Here is a 15,721-nt window from a genome sequence, read left to right as displayed (position 1 = left end):
CTGAGTGTGCAGACACTTCAGACCCTGCCCTCCTTCCTTCAGGGGTAGATGAAGAACCCCAACAGGGGCCCAGTGCATTCCTGATCAAAAGAACTCTAGAATCGTTGTGCGGAGGTTGGTCAGGAAACCCGGGGCCGGAACAAGGGTGTTGAGCCGGTACCAGAGCGTGGACAGGACTAGTTAGTTAAGCACCAGTGCTCTCCCTCGGAGGGAGAGACATTGGAGTAGCCACGTCCATTTCCGGATCCGCTCTATCACCCCGCCCTCTAAATTTTGCCAGTTCTCCGGCGGGGAAGGGTGCGTGGCAGAAAGGTAAACGCATAGGTAGAGCAGTGGACCCGCACTCCACCGGATGGTCTGAAGCGCGGGTGGGAGGGAGCTCACCTGCTGCCAGTCCCCCACCGCCAAGCCAGAGCTCTTGACCCAGTTGACTCGGGCGGAGGAGGCTCCCGAGTAGATGGCCTGGCAAGCCTCCACCCGTGCCAAGTCGCCCAGGTCCTGGACCATGAGGAGCACGTCATCGGCGTACGCCGACAGGACCAGCCGCAGCTCCAGCTCCCGTAGCACCAACCCTGTCAACCTCCTGCGGAGGAGACAGAGGAAGGGCTCGCTCACCAGAGTGTACAGCTGGCCCGAGAGGGGGCACCCCTGCCGCACTCCTTGCCCGAAGCTGACCGGCTCGGTCAGGGTCCAGTTGAGCCTAACCAAACACTCCGCGGAGGCGTACAGCACCCGGAGAAAGCTCACAAACTGAGGTCCGATTCCAAACGCCTGCAGAGTGCTCAGGAGGTAGTCATGGTCTACTCTATCGAACACCTTCTCCTGATCGAGAGACAGGAGGGCGAACGACAGACCGTCTCTACGCCCGAGTTCCAAAAGGTCTCGGACTAGAAATAAGTTGTCAAAAATGCTGCGACCCGGGACAGTATAGGTCTGGTCTGGGTGGATCACGTCCGCCATCACGGACCCTAGCCGCAGCGAGATTGCTTTTGCTACGATTTTGTAGTCTGTGCTAAGGAGTGAGACAGGACGCCAGTTTCGTAAATCGCGGAGGTCCCCCTTCTTCGGCAGCAAGGCGAGCACTGCTCGCCTGCACGAAAGAGGGAGGACCCCGCCCTGCAAAGACTCAGCCCAGACAGTGGCTAGGTCTGGGCCAAGGAAGTCCCAGAATGCGCGGTAGAACTCCACGGTCAGCCCGTCCATGCCCGGAGATTTATTGGTGGGCATGCGACGGAGGGCTTCCGAGAACTCGGCCAGGGTGCGAGGCAGCTCCTTTTTTGATACATTATGTAGGTGAATTTGCCTGGTCCCTTCTTAACTGGCATGCACCAAAATGTAAGCATGGGCTGATGTGGGCAATGGAGTGGTTTTCATTTGCCCTTGTAAAGGCTGAATGATGGGGTCAAACAGCTGCAGTTTCATGGAGCCCTCTCTCTCTGTAGCCAAACGGAATCTAGCCACCATTGTATTTCTCTCCCACCCAGATGTCAGGAGAGAGGAGATTTGCCAAGTGAATCTTTCTCTTTACATTTTCTCCTCTGAACCATTTTATGCAGAAGGCCATACATTTCAACACAGCTAAATTTTTAATCTGGGCATCTGCATTCCACAAAACACGCTGAGCCAGATCTTCAGCTGGTATAAACCAATGAAGCTCCACTGACCTCAGTGCATCTACGCCAATGTACAACATCTAAGGATCTGGCCTTGTACATCTATTTCACAAATGCTTAGCAGTTCTGTGGATGCTATTGGGGCAGAGCTGGCCCAGGTTTGGCTTTAGATCCTGAAATCAATTAGGCCTGTGATGAACCAGTGTACACAGTAGTAGTGTTGTCTAGGCATCTTGCTTTTCAAGAAATATGACTCAACTCCCTCGGGACACCAGCATTTCTCTTGCTACAGTGTTGGATTTTAATAGTCACAGTGAGTTAGGATCTTGGTTTAGCTTCTCCTTTGAAAGCCAGCTGCACAACACTATAGCTGGTTGGAAAAAGCAATTTCTGCCCTATGGGAAAAGCTGAGATTTCAAAATTCGGTTTCATCCCAAAGCAGAATGAAAAGTTGAAATCTCTGAATTTCATGTCACCCTTGTATAGTATAGTTGAAACAATCACTTTGAAATGAAACGTTTTGGAAATTTTTCGTTGAAATTTTTGAAGAAATCGATATGATCCTGTGAAACCTTTTGATTTTGTTAAATCAGCATTTTCTGAGGGGACAGTTCTGTCAAGAAATTTTGGCCTAACTCTACACAACCCCATGCTGGGGCTTTGGTTGAGTATTAACTCCCAGGTAGGAGCCCCTCTTACTGAATTACTAACCCTACTGCCAGGTTTCAGAGTAGCAGCCATGTTAGTCTGTATCCGCAAAAAGAAAAGGAGGACTTGTGGCACCTTAGAGACTAACAAATTTATTTGAGCGTAAGCTTTCGTGAGCTACAGCTCACTTCATCGGATGCATTCAGTGGAAAATACAGTGGGGAGATTTATATACACAGAGAACATGAAACAATGGGTGTTACCATACACACTGTAACAAGAGTGATCAGGTAAGGTGAGCTATTACCAGCAGGAGAGCGGGGCTCCTGGGGAAGAGCTGAGAAGAAAACAAGGGAAATCAGCTGTTGCCATCAGCTAATTAAACAACATATGCACAAACCTCTTTGGACACAACAATCCAATTCTGTTCTAAAAAAAAGTAAATTTTATTAATTCAAAAAGAAGAAGAAAATACATCTGGGACTTAGGCTTTTGCTAGATTTAGAAAAAGTTACAAGGATTAAGCATCAAGAATAGCTCTCTTGAGGTCCAGTTTAAAGGTTACAAACAAAACAAAAGCACCTGGGGTTAGCACAGAGGAATACACAAGCCATAAAGAAATAAAAGGGATAAACCTAAACCTAAAAAGCGGTAAACCTGTCTTGCTAGACATTTCCTGATCTACTTACATATCTGGAGTTTTAGGTGAATAGTTTCTAGGTATGATACTGATAATTTTTCATACCTGGCCCAAGTTTCTCACAGCATAACTGCTTCCTGTCTGCCTCTCCCCGAGAATGACAACCGACCAACAAAAAGGGAGTCTTGTGTCAATTTTTAAAAGTTCTAGCCTTCCCATTGCCTCTTTTGGCCAGGTGCCCACTCACTTCCTTTTGCCTATGCATAGCAGTGAGACTTTTTAACCCTTTACAGGTAGAGCAATTAGAGGACAGCTACTGAGAGGAATTTTATAGCTACTGGTTGGCTGGGTGTCCATAAAAGGGAGCAACCTCCCCCCTCTTTCATTTATCACAATGATACTGCCCTCTTTTGTAAAGTGCTGTGAGATCTACAGAGGTAAAGCACCACATAAGAGCTAGGTATTCTCATAATCTCAACTGAGGGCTTTAGGGTCATATATTTAAATATGTAATATATTTAAATAAGGTAAAGAGGATGACTTGGGTAAATATAGGCCTTTCAGTCTGATATCAATCCTGGGCAAGATAATGGAGCAGCTGATATGGGACATGATCAATAAAGAATTAAAAAAGGGTAATGTAATTAATTCTAATCAACATGGTCTTATGGAAAATAGATACCATCAAACTAACTTGATATCTTCTTTTGATGAGCTCACAAGTTTGGTTGATCAAACTAATAGTGTTAATACAAGATCCCTGTAGTGTTAATACAGGATAAAGGAGTTGGAGGCACAAGTGGTGTTCTCGTCCATCCTCCCCGTGGAAGGAAAAGGCCTAGGTAGGGAGCGTCGAATCGTGGAAGTCAACGAATGGCTACGCAGGTGGTGTCGGAGAGAAGGCTTTGGTTTCTTTGACCATGGGATGGTGTTCCAAGAAGGAGGAGTGCTAGGCAGAGACGGGCTCCATCTTACGAAGAGAGGGAAGAGTATCTTTGCCAGCAGGCTGGCTAACCTAGTGAGGAGGGCTTTAAACTAGGTTCACCGGGGGAAGGAGACCAAAGCCCTGAGGTAAGTGGGAAAGCGGGATACCGGGAGGAAGCACAGGCAGGAATGTCTGTGAGGGGAGGGCTCCTGCCTCATACTGGGAATGAGGGGCGATCAACAGGTTATCTCAAGTGCTTATATACAAATGCACAAAGCCTTGGAAACAAGCAGGGAGAACTGGAGGTCCTGGTGATGTCAAGGAACTATGACGTGATCGGAATAACAGAGACTTGGTGGGATAACTCACATGACTGGAGTACTGTCATGGATGGTTATAAACTGTTCAGGAAGGACAGGCAGGGCAGAAAAGGTGGGGGAGTAGCACTGTATGTAAGGGAGCAGTATGACTGCTCAGAGCTCCGGTACGAAACTGCAGAAAAACCTGAGTGTCTCTGGATTAAGTTTAGAAGTGTGTGCAACAAGAGTGATGTAGTGGTGGGAGTCTGCTATAGACCACCGGACCAGGGGGATGAGGTGGATGAGGCTTTCTTCCGGCAGCTCACGGAAGCTACTAGATCACATGCCCTGATTCTCATGGGTGACTTTAATTTTCCTGATATCTGCTGGGAGAGCAATACAGCGGTGCATAGACAATCCAGGAAGTTTTTGGAAAGCGTAGGGGACAATTTCCTGCCGCAAGTGCTAGAGGAGCCAACTAGGGGGGCGCTTTTCTTGACCTGCTGCTCACAAATCGGGTAGAATTAGTGGGGGTAGCAAAAGTGGATGGGAATCTGGGAGGCAGTGACCATGAGTTGGTTGAGTTCAGGATCCTGACGCAGGGAAGAAAGGTAAGCAGCAGGATACGGACCCTGGACTTCAGGAAAGCAGACTTCGACTCCCTCAGGGAACGGATGGCCAGGATCCCCTGGGGGACTAACTTGAAGGGGAAAGGAGTCCAGGAGAGCTGGCTGTATTTCAAGGAATCCCTGTTGAGGTTACAGGGACAAACCATCCCGATGAGTCGAAAGAATAGTAAATATGGCAGGCGACCAGCTTGGCTTAATGGTGAAATCCTAGCGGATCTTAAACATAAAAAAGAAGCTTACAAGAAGTGGAAGGTTGGACATATGACCAGGGAAGAGTATAAAAATATTGCTCGGGCATGTAGGAATGTTATCAGGAGGGCCAAATCGCACCTGGAGCTGCAGCTAGCCAGAGATGTCAAGAGTAACAAGAAGGGTTTCTTCAGGTATGTTGGCAACAAGAAGAAAGCCAAGGAATGTGTGGGCCCCTTACTGAATGAGGGAGGCAACCTAGTGACAGAGGATGTGGAAAAGACTAATGTACTCAATGCTTTTTTTGCCTCTGTTTTCACTAACAAGGTCAGCTCCCAGACTGCTGCGCTGGGCATCACAAAATGCAGAAGAGATGGCCAGCCCTCTGTGGAGATAGAGGCGGTTAGGGACTATTTAGAAAAGCTGGACGTGCACAAGTCCATGGGGCCGGACGAGTTGCATCCGAGAGTGCTGAAGGAATTGGCGGCTGTGATTGCAGAGCCACTGGCCATTATCTTTGAAAACTCGTGGCGAACCGGGGAAGTCCCGGATGACTGGAAAAAGGCTAATGTAGTGCCAATCTTTAAAAAAGGGAAGAAGGAAGATCCTGGGAACTACAGGCCAGTCAGCCTCACCTCAGTCCCTGGAAAAATCATGGAGCAGGTCCTCAAAGAATCAATCCTGAAGCACTTGCATGAGAGGAAAGTGATCAGGAACAGTCAGCATGGATTCACCAAGGGAAGGTCATGCCTGACTAATCTAATCGCCTTTTATGATGAGATTACTGGTTCTGTGGATGAAGGGAAAGCAGTGGATGTATTGTTTCTTGACTTTAGCAAAGCTTTTGACACGGTCTCCCATAGTATTCTTGTCAGCAAGTTAAGGAAGTATGGGCTGGATGAATGCACTATAAGGTGGGTAGAAAGCTGGCTAGATTGTCGGGCTCAACGGGTAGTGATCAATGGCTCCATGTCTAGTTGGCAGCCGGTATCAAGTGGAGTGCCCCAAGGGTCGGTCCTGGGGCTGGTTTTATTCAATATCTTCATAAATGATCTGGAGGATGGTGTGGATTGCACTCTCAGCAAATTTGCGGATGATACTAAACTGGGAGGAGTGGTAGATACGCTGGAGGGGAGGGATAGGATACAGAAGGACCTAGACCAATTGGAAGATTGGGCCAAAAGGAATCTGATGAGGTTCAATAAGGATAAGTGCAGGGTCCTGCACTTAGGACGGAAGAACCCAATGCACAGCTACAGACTAGGGACCGAATGGCTAGGCAGCAGTTCTGCGGAAAAGGACCTAGGGGTGACAGTGGACGAGAAGCTGGATATGAGTCAGCAGTGTGCCCTTGTTGCCAAGAAGGCCAATGGCATTTTGGGATGTATAAGTAGGGGCATAGCGAGCAGATCGAGGGACGTGATCCTTCCCCTCTATTCGACATTGGTGAGGCCTCATCTGGAGTACTGTGTCCAGTTTTGGGCCCCACACTTCAAGAAGGATGTGGATAAATTGGAGAGAGTCCAGCGAAGGGCAACAAAAATGATTAGGGGACTGGAACACATGAGTTATGAGGAGAGGTTGAGGGAGCTGGGATTGTTTAGCCTGCAGAAGAGAAGAATGAGGGGGGATTTGATAGCTGCTTTCAACTACCTGAAAGGGGGTTCCAAAGAGGATGGCTCTAGACTGTTCTCAATGGTAGCAGATGACAGAACAAGGAGTAATGGTCTCAAGTTGCAGTGGGGGAGGTTTAGATTGGATATTAGGAAAAACTTTTTCACTAAGAGGGTGGTGAAACACTGGAATGAGTTACCTAGGGAGGTGGTAGAATCTCCTTCCTTAGAGGTTTTTAAGGTCAGGCTTGACAAAGCTCTGGCTGGGATGATTTAACTGGGAATTGGTCCTGCTTTGAGCAGGGGGTTGGACTAGATGACCTTCTGGGGTCCCTTCCAACCCTGATATTCTATGATTCTATGATTTCTGTAAGGTGTTTGACTTGGTACCACATGACATTTTGATGAAAAAACTAAAATGATACAAAATTAACATGGCATAGATTAATTGGATTAAAAGCTGACTAACTCTCAAAATGTAATTGTAAACAGGGAATCATCATTGAATAGGTGCATTTCTAGTGGGATCCTGCAGAGATCTGTTCTTGGCCCTACACTATTTAATATTTTTATCGATGACCTAGAAGAAAACATAAAATCATTACTGATAAAGTTTGCAGATGACATGATAACTGGGGGAGTGGTAAATAATGAAGAGGACTGATACAGAGCAATCTGGATCACTTGGTATACTGGGTGCAAGCAAACTATATGTGTTTTAATACTGCTAAATGTAAATGTATACATCTAGGAATGCAGGTCATACTTACAGGATGGGGATTCTATCCTGGGACGCAGTGATTCTGAGAAAGATTTGGGGTCATGGTGGATAAGCTGAATGTGAGCTCAGTGTGATGCTGTGGCCAAAGGGCTAATGCAATCCGGGATGCATAAACAGGGGAATCTTGAGTTGGAGTAGAGAGATTATTTTACCTCTGTACTTGGCACTGAGGTGCGACTGCAGCTGTAATACTGTGTCCAGTTCTGGTGTCCACAGTTCAAGAAGGATGTTGATAACTTGGAGAGGGTTCATGTAAGAGCCACAAGAATGACTAAAGGATTAGAAAACATGATGTACAGTGATAGACTGAAGGAGTTCAATGTATTTAGCTTAACAAACAGGAGGTTAAGGGATAACTTGATCACAGTTTATATGTGCCTACATGGGGAAAGGTAGAACGTGATCCAATGTCTTGAAGTTGAAGCTGAACAAATTGAGACTGGAAATGAGGTGTATATTTTTAACTGTAAGGGTAATTAACAACTGGAACCATTTACCATGGATCAAGATTGGATGTTGTTCTAAAATGTATGGACTAGGAATTATTTTGGGGCAGTTCTCTGGCCTGTGTTATGGAGGAGACCAGACTAGATGATCACAGTGATCCCTTCTGACCTTGCAATTTATGAAATAATAAAGATTAATGAATCTGTACATTGTTCCATTCAACAGTGATACAAAGGACAGAAGAGAAAAACATACTTTTTTTCAGGCTAACCAAACTCAACCTAGATCCGTCATTGCCTAGGTAACTTTAATTTATTACACTGATGCCATTTAAAAATGAAGGGACAGATCCTCGGTTGGTATAAATTGTCATAGCTCCGTTCAGCTGCCATAGCTCTGTGGAGCTATGACAATTAACACCAGCTGACGATCTGCCCCCAAAACAACCTGTTAGGCAAACCTTTCTCTACCTGGAAACATGAGCTTGACATTGACAGGGGAAACATCTCTTATTTTTCTCACATTCTGTCACTTAAACATTGTAACCAAGTAACATGTTTTTTCTTTAATAAATAAGGGTTCTGGGCTGATCACATGTGTGTATCTTCATCTTACAGTCAAACTAAACAGCCACCATATGTAGCTCCTTTAAAGTGACAAATGGTGACAGACTGCTAAGTACAATGCAGGAAGGGCTGTAAGGAGACAGGATCAATTAGCCAGATGATAAAAGATCTGGGATAGAAAGGCCTCTTTGAAACAGTAGCATTTTTTTCAGTGTGTATGTGTATTTGCCTGTACAGGTAACTATGCATAATATTGTCAAACCTGTCTAGAGGATTTAGAAAGAGAGTGAAATCCTGGCCTGAATGAAGTCGATGGCAAAACTCCCATTGACTTAAACAAGGCTTGGGATTTTCTCTGATTTTAATGGAAAAGACCTTTCTAAATCTCCTGTACTGCTTTGAAAGTCTCAACCTATACCCGCCTGTCTGTAGTGTTGGTGTCTATATTTATCCATCGGGGGGGGGGGGGGAGAAAATAAATATTGCCAAAAGAAATGAAATGCCATTGAATGAATGGGCAGACTCCCAGGCTCTCTCATTATTCTCTGCCAGCTTCCTGCCTGCAATAATCCCAGCGCTGCCTGACTAGACAGATCCCCTTATCGCAGTAGAAATTACATAAGAGTTATAGAATTGCTGCTGAAGGGAAACAGATTGGGCTGGGCTTGCTTTGTTAGATAACTAATGAGTGGGATACAGCAGGGCAAAGCCAAAAGGGGGGAGGGGGGAAAAGAATATCTTTGTTAAAGAGAATTTGTCAGTTTCTGCCTGCTACTCCCAGAGGAGTGTTCTGGGGAGAGCTAATTGAATTAAGAACATGTGCACTTCTGCTAGCAAACACTCTTTATCTCTGTCAAGTGAAGATGGCAGGCAAAGAGATGGGATTCATGGTAATTTCGGCTCGGCCAACAGCAGCTGTATGCTGCACACTTGTAATTGCAGAGAACATGATAAACTGTTGCATTTTGCATGATCCTGTCCCCTGGGGAGGGCAGGTTCAGGGAAGGGCAGGGGGGATTTCCACTTGGCAGTATGGTGCCTTGCTTTCTTTGATGCCAGAGGAGACTTTCTGAGGTCAAGGCCCCCAGCTTAATGAAATGCATCAGCACAGAAGACAGCATCTGATGGCGTTAATGAGGCAGCAATTGGGAAGGTTATGAAGGCATCTTCAGAGCACTTGGAAACTTCCTTGTTCTGTACATAGTCTCCCCCAGTGGCAGCGGCTTTGGGGAATCAAGGAAGGAAAGGCACTCGGGCCAAAGGCTGCGGATGTGCATTGTTTTGTGTCTTCAAAGACGGCTCCTCATTACTGCACTAACAAGACAGTGTCATCCACAGTCACGGAGCAAGACATAGAAAGGGCCATTTTGCCGCTTCCCATCACAGACACCAATTTGGCAAGTTAGAGGTGCATGATTACTTGGGCAGTGCTAAATGAAGAGACCGTCTGCAAGGCACACACCAATCCTGGGAGAGGGAGACTTGAGATTATTGCAATGAAAAATCCTCTGGCTCCATGGAGTTTGCACGGGCCCAGCTGAATCTTCTCCAATGAATGATCATTTCCCCTCTAGTTAAGGGCCTTTTGCCTTTCCCAGTTGTTTGGGCTGCTGGTGAATTTCCCTAATATTAGCTGTGTAATTGAGCCCTAAACCCATGCCTGTATCAGCACAGGAACAACTCCAAGGGTAATGGAATTATGTCTGTGCATCTCACCCTCCTGAGCACAGGCCACTTCAAATGCAGACAGGGATTTGAGCTGATGATAACACGTTAGTCAAAAGTCAGGCCTACAGATTACTGCAGAGGGGGGAGCTGCCACAGTATCAGAGAAACAGGGTTACTCCTTTGGGAACCAGGTTACTGATTATTATGGGGGTGCCATGGACTTTGCTGATTATTCCAGTACAGAAGTGATGGCCCTCAGGGACTAGTGTTAATATAGCCTTTGGCATTCAGCAGCTTAGTAATCAGACACCTTAGAGAGCCATGGGACAAACTGTTGTCTGTCAAGAATGGGGTCACTAGATAAGATACAGGCTCTGGGGAGTGGAGTCTTTGGCAACTAGTGTCACTGGGTAAGCTAGACTTGGAGACACCTGGCCCAGATCCACAAAAGTATTTAGGCTCCTAACTCCCAGTGTCTGGCTAAGAACCCAGAGCCTGTCCCTTCCCCAGTGAACCTAGTTACTGTCATGGGGAACAGTGGCACCTAGATTTGTTTTGTCAAAGAAATCACAAGCAGAGAAATGCAGAATAGCAGAATCAGATTGTGGAGGGAGTTGGCAGAGACATGGGGTCCAGGCCAGGGAGAGCAAAGATTGCTACAGCTCAGAAACCAGGGTGCGTGGCAATGTTTGGCAGAGGCCCTACACCAAAATACCAGGTCACGAATGAGGAGCATTGGCAGACCGGGGTACAAGCCCAACATTGCCACAGCATAGCTCAGCAGTGACATGTTGTCAGAGGGGTGTGCCTGTTCATGGTATCCCAGCAGCTAGCCTCTGCCATGGGCCCAGTACTTACAGAAACCAAAACCTTCAAGTGATGGAATAAATGAAACCAGGAAGAAGCTAAGAGCTGGGAGCCCCATCACCTCTGGGAGTAGCAGAAGGCAGGTGCTAATGCCAACGGTGGTGGAGGGTGGTTGTAATTCATCAGGCAAATTCTGCAAAGCATAAAGCCACCCTCCCCTCCCCCACCATCCTAACTATGACCCCTCTTCCAGGGCGGCAGCAAGGGTTGTATGGACTCCATTGTTTATTTCATTAGATCCAACTTCCCTCTCTAACAAGATTAGATGGCAGTCAATAAAACCCAGGCTGGCGGGGGATGGGGACAGAGCTGAGTGGCTGGAAATGAAAGAAGGGAAAATCGCATTACAGTCCTGAATTAGCATCTGGCTCAGGCCCTGGTTCTGCTTGCTATGTGCACCACGCCAATCCCTTGCAAAGCCCACTGTGCTGGGACTACCCTAGGGACGTTTGCCACCGTACCGTGATCTTGTGTGCTCTTGTGACCTGACGCAAAGCTCACTGTAGATTATGGCAAGGCTCCTCTTGACTTCAGTGAGCTCTGGATCAGGCCCAGAGAGAAAGAGGAGCAGGATCATTTGAATAAGGCTTTGCCTTTCTGGGACACCCTCCCTCAAAGGATTTCAAAGTCTTTTCCAGATCTCCAATTAAGCCTCACACCCGCCTTGTGTGGTGTGGTCAATGGTATTATCCCCCACTGGATGGATGGCAAAGTGAGGAAGCCCAAAAAGGTGAGCTGGCTTGTCCGGAGGCATACAGCAAATGAGAGCAGAGCCCAGCGTCTTAGCTCCTATTCCCTCTTGTCCCTCCCTGTATGGTTCTGGAGAAAATCAGGACACAAAACAATACAGCAAACTGTTGGATCACAAGACTCACCAGCAATGAGCCTAGTCTCAATGGCTAACATACCCAACCCCCCTCAGACCCACCTGCAGGAACCTCCAAGGTGCTTTGCCTTCCCTGCATCCACAGGGGAAGCCGGTGTACACAGAGCAAAGGAAACCTGATTTTGGTCCTTCATTCTCCTCAAAGGTCTCCTCTCACAGAGGAAGGGAGGGTGGTCCAGTCGTTAGAAATCCAGCTTCAGTTCCCAGCTGGGCCACATGCTTCCTGTGTGGCTTTGGGAAAGTTATTTTCTCGGTGCTTCAGTTTCCCAGCTGTAAAATGGGAGGATTAGTACCTGCCTCCCACTCATGCATTAGGCCAAATATGGAAAGAGTGTGAGCTGCTTGGATATTGCAGCAGTGGGGGTTGGGTAAGTACCTACAGTAGAAGCCCTCCATGTCGAGAGCATGGGCTGGGTGTGGGTTGGGCTCCATGCTGAGGGCATGGGCACATCGCCTGTTCCAGTGGGAATCTTTTCCTTGCCATAGACGGGTTGCTGGACAGAGTACTTCCTTCAGTCTCCTTTCCTGCACAGATACAGCATGTAGACCAGTCTGCCTCCTCCACTCCTGCCTTGCAAGATTGATCCTTCAGGGCCAATTGCACGGGCTGCTCTCTACCCAGACCTCTCTCCTATGCAGCCAACTTTTTCACTAGGAGGGTGGTGAAGCACTGGAATGGGTTACCTAGGGAGGTGGTGGAATCTCCTTCCTTTGAGGTTTTTAAGATCAGGCTTGACAAAGCCCTGGCTGGGATGATTTAGTTGGGGTTGGTCCTGCTTTGAGCGGGGGTTGGACTAGATGACTTCCTGAGGTTCCTTCCAAACTTGGGGAGGCACAGTCGGCCCCCTTTCCCAGCATGGGGCTGATGAGATGGAAGAGAAATAAAAACCAGCATGTAGGCCAAGGGGTCAGACTGGGCTGTGAACAGGCACAGGGCGGATCTGTTGAGAAAGGCAGGTGCCACAGATACCTAGCAGCTCACTTCAGGGAATTAAGCCTCAAAAGTCTATAGGCCTCGAATGCCACTGTGACACGGGGAGGGATTATTATCCCCACTTAGCAATAGAAAATTAGGGCCAGAGAGGTGAAGTGCAAGGCTCTAGCAGAGCCAGGAATCAGACCCACAACCATGTTCTGTGCTCCTAGTCCCAGGAGCCTTCCCCTCTCATTGGCTAGTTCACAGCCCCAGCAGGAGTCAGACAGAGCAGCACCTCTGAAAGTGAAGCCCATAGTGCCCAAGATCTGTTGTTTGACAGGGTTTGATTTTTTAGAAGCCTTGCACAACTCTCTTCCTGCTTTGTGTGCATGGATATCCCAGCTGGGCACACCAACATGGCCAGAGCACGTGGAAATTAGGGACAGGATTGCTCTCACAATTCTAGAGGCAGCTGGAGGCTTCTGGGCTATTGAAAATCAGGCCCACAGGATCTTGATTTCTAAGAAGCAACCACAGGAGAGAATATGGGTTATTCAGAACCCTGCCCCCCTGCTCTGTTCAGCTCTGATCCATTACTTACATTCAAGCTCTCTCCATCTAAGCTGTATTGTTGTTTTTTCCAGAGACCGGATATGTTTCTCACCCCATCCAACATTGACACTCTTCCCGTCCTGGATCCCAAACTCCTGAGGAAGATTGGGGCAATCAGAGAGCCCTGGGCACAATCTTCCTCTCTTATACCATATGCTTCCGTCAAAGGGGACAAATCAAAGTTAGTACCTCAGCCCCTGGACAAGGTAAGTTCTCTCCTTTCCCTGCTGACACAGATTGCCCACATAGGATTTAGGAGCATTGCATGGGAATCCAGGTCTCCCTGAGCAGGGTGCACTGCTGTCTATTAGCCAATGAGATTTTCTCAGCCCTGCACTGGATTTGAATGGGTCTCTGACCTACTATGGAGATAATAAAATGGCTGTTACGATTCTTTCTCTCAGCCCCTTGGGGATGGCATGTGCCATTCATTCCTTTTTCTTTCTAAATTGCAAGTGGCTTTCATGTTGGTGAAAGCAGCCAGATAGCGGTATTTTACACTGATGTGATAACCCTAATGCTCCCTAGATCTCAGAGCATTTAAGAAAGGAGGGTAAACATCATTCTCCCTAGTCTACAGGTGTGGAAACTTGCACGTGGACACCAGCCCCAAGATCACACAGAGCAGAGTTGGGAATGGAACCCAAGCCTCTGCACTTCCAAGTCCATGCACTGTGTCCACAGGACCATGCTGCTTCCTCCTCTACAGAGGCTTGAACCTACAGCTGCTTGCAACACAAATGATTCTGCTGTGCATGCATTTTTTGGCTTTGTTCTCTAACTGTGGTTACCAAGAAGCTTCCCCATGGGCCATACTTGCCAGCTGCAGAGATTCTTACTCCTTCCCCTGACCACTGTCAAAGACAGGATACTGGGCTAGATGGCCCATAGGTCTGATAAGATCTAGCAATTATAATAATATTATATAATCCCTTCTTTCTACAGGGACTCGGGTTTTCTTTCTTTTATCTAAGGGGACTGTTGGCCCCTTACTAAAACTTAGTGAGGGGGGAGATTGGTTGGCCATCTCCCAGTAACAAAAGGAAGGGTCAGTGGGAAATCAGGACCCTGAGACTGACAGTCCCAGCAGTTACCTGAGAGGCAGTGACCATGAGATGGTTGAGTTCAGGATCCTGACACAAGGAAGAAAGGAGAGCAGCAGAATACAGACCCTGGACTTCAGAAAAGTGGACTTTGACTCCCTCAGGGAACAGATGGGCAGGATCCCCTGGGAGAATAACATGAGGAGGAAAGGAGTCCAGGAGAGCTGCTGTATTTTAAAGAATCCTTATTGAGGTTACAGGGACAAACCATCCCAATGTGTAGAAAGAATAGTAAATATGGCGGGCGACCAGCTTGGCTTAACAGTGAAATCCTTGCTGAGCTTAAACACAAAAAAGAAGCTTACAAGAAGTGGAAGACTGGACAAAGGATGAGGAAGGAGTATAAAAATATTGCTCAGGCATGCAGGAGTGAAATCAGGAATGCCAAATCACACTTGGAGTTGCAGCTAGCAAGAGATGTTAAGAGTAACAAGAAGGGTTTCTTCAGGTATGTTAGCAACAAGAAGAAAGTCAAGGAAAGTTGCCCTTATTGAATGAGGGAGGCAACCTAGTGACAGAGGATGTGGAAAAAGCTAAGGTACTCACTGCTTTTTTTGCCTCTGTCTTCACGAACAAGGTCAGCTCCCAGACTACTGCATGGGCAGCACAGCATGGGGAGGAGGTGACCAGCCCTCTGTGGAGAAAGAAGTGGTTCGGGACTATTTAGAAAAGCTGGCCGAGCACAAGTCCCTGGGGCTGGATGTGCTGCATCCGAGAGTGCTAAAGGAGTTGGCGGATGTGATTGCAGAGTCATTGGCCATTATCTTTGAAAACTCATGGCGTTTGCGGGAGGTCCCAGACGACTTGAAAAAGGCTAATGTAGTGCCCATCTTTAAAAAAGGGAAGAAGGAGGATCTGGAGAACTACAGGCCAGTCAGCCTCACCTCAGTCCCTGGAAAAATCATGGAGCAGTCCTCAAGGAATCAATTCTGAAGCACTTAGAGGAGAGGAAAGTGATCAGGAACAGTCAGCATGGATTAACCAAGGGCAAGTCATGCCTGACTAATCTAATTGCCTTCTATGATGAGTAGACTGGCTCTGTGGATGAGGGGAAAGCAGTGGACATGTTATTCCTTGACTTTAGCAAAGCTTTTGACACAGTCTCCCACAGTATTCTTGCCAGCAAGTTAAAGAAGTTTGGGCTGGATGAATGGAGAATAAGGTGGATATAAAGCTGGCTAGATTGTCAGGCTCAACAGCGATCAATGGCTCCATGTTTAGTTGGCAGCCGGTATCAAGCGTAGTGCCCCCAGGGTCGGTCCTGGGGCCGGTTTTGTTCAATATCTTCATTAATGATCTGGAGGATGGTGTGGATTACA

At 47.3% G+C, this 15,721-nt stretch overlaps 1 protein-coding gene across 1 annotated transcript in view; it reads left to right on the top strand.

Annotated features, from left to right (window-relative positions):
• Positions 1 to 15,721, top strand: part of LOC311526886 (coiled-coil domain-containing protein 33-like) — a gene marked incomplete at its 5' end in the record, with an annotated part of 412,533 nt that overhangs the window by 256,511 nt on the left and 140,301 nt on the right. The window contains one exon of the mRNA XM_084640352.1: positions 13,332 to 13,505. Within this exon, the coding sequence (XP_084496478.1) occupies positions 13,332 to 13,505 (174 nt within the window). The remainder of the gene's footprint in view (positions 1 to 13,331; positions 13,506 to 15,721) is intronic.

The sequence above is a fragment of the Lepidochelys olivacea genome, assembly GCF_965140295.1.
Source record: "Lepidochelys olivacea isolate rLepOli2 genome assembly, chromosome: 10".
In the NCBI taxonomy this organism is placed as follows: domain Eukaryota; kingdom Metazoa; phylum Chordata; order Testudines; family Cheloniidae; genus Lepidochelys; species Lepidochelys olivacea.
This window is presented reverse-complemented; position numbering and strand designations above follow the sequence as displayed.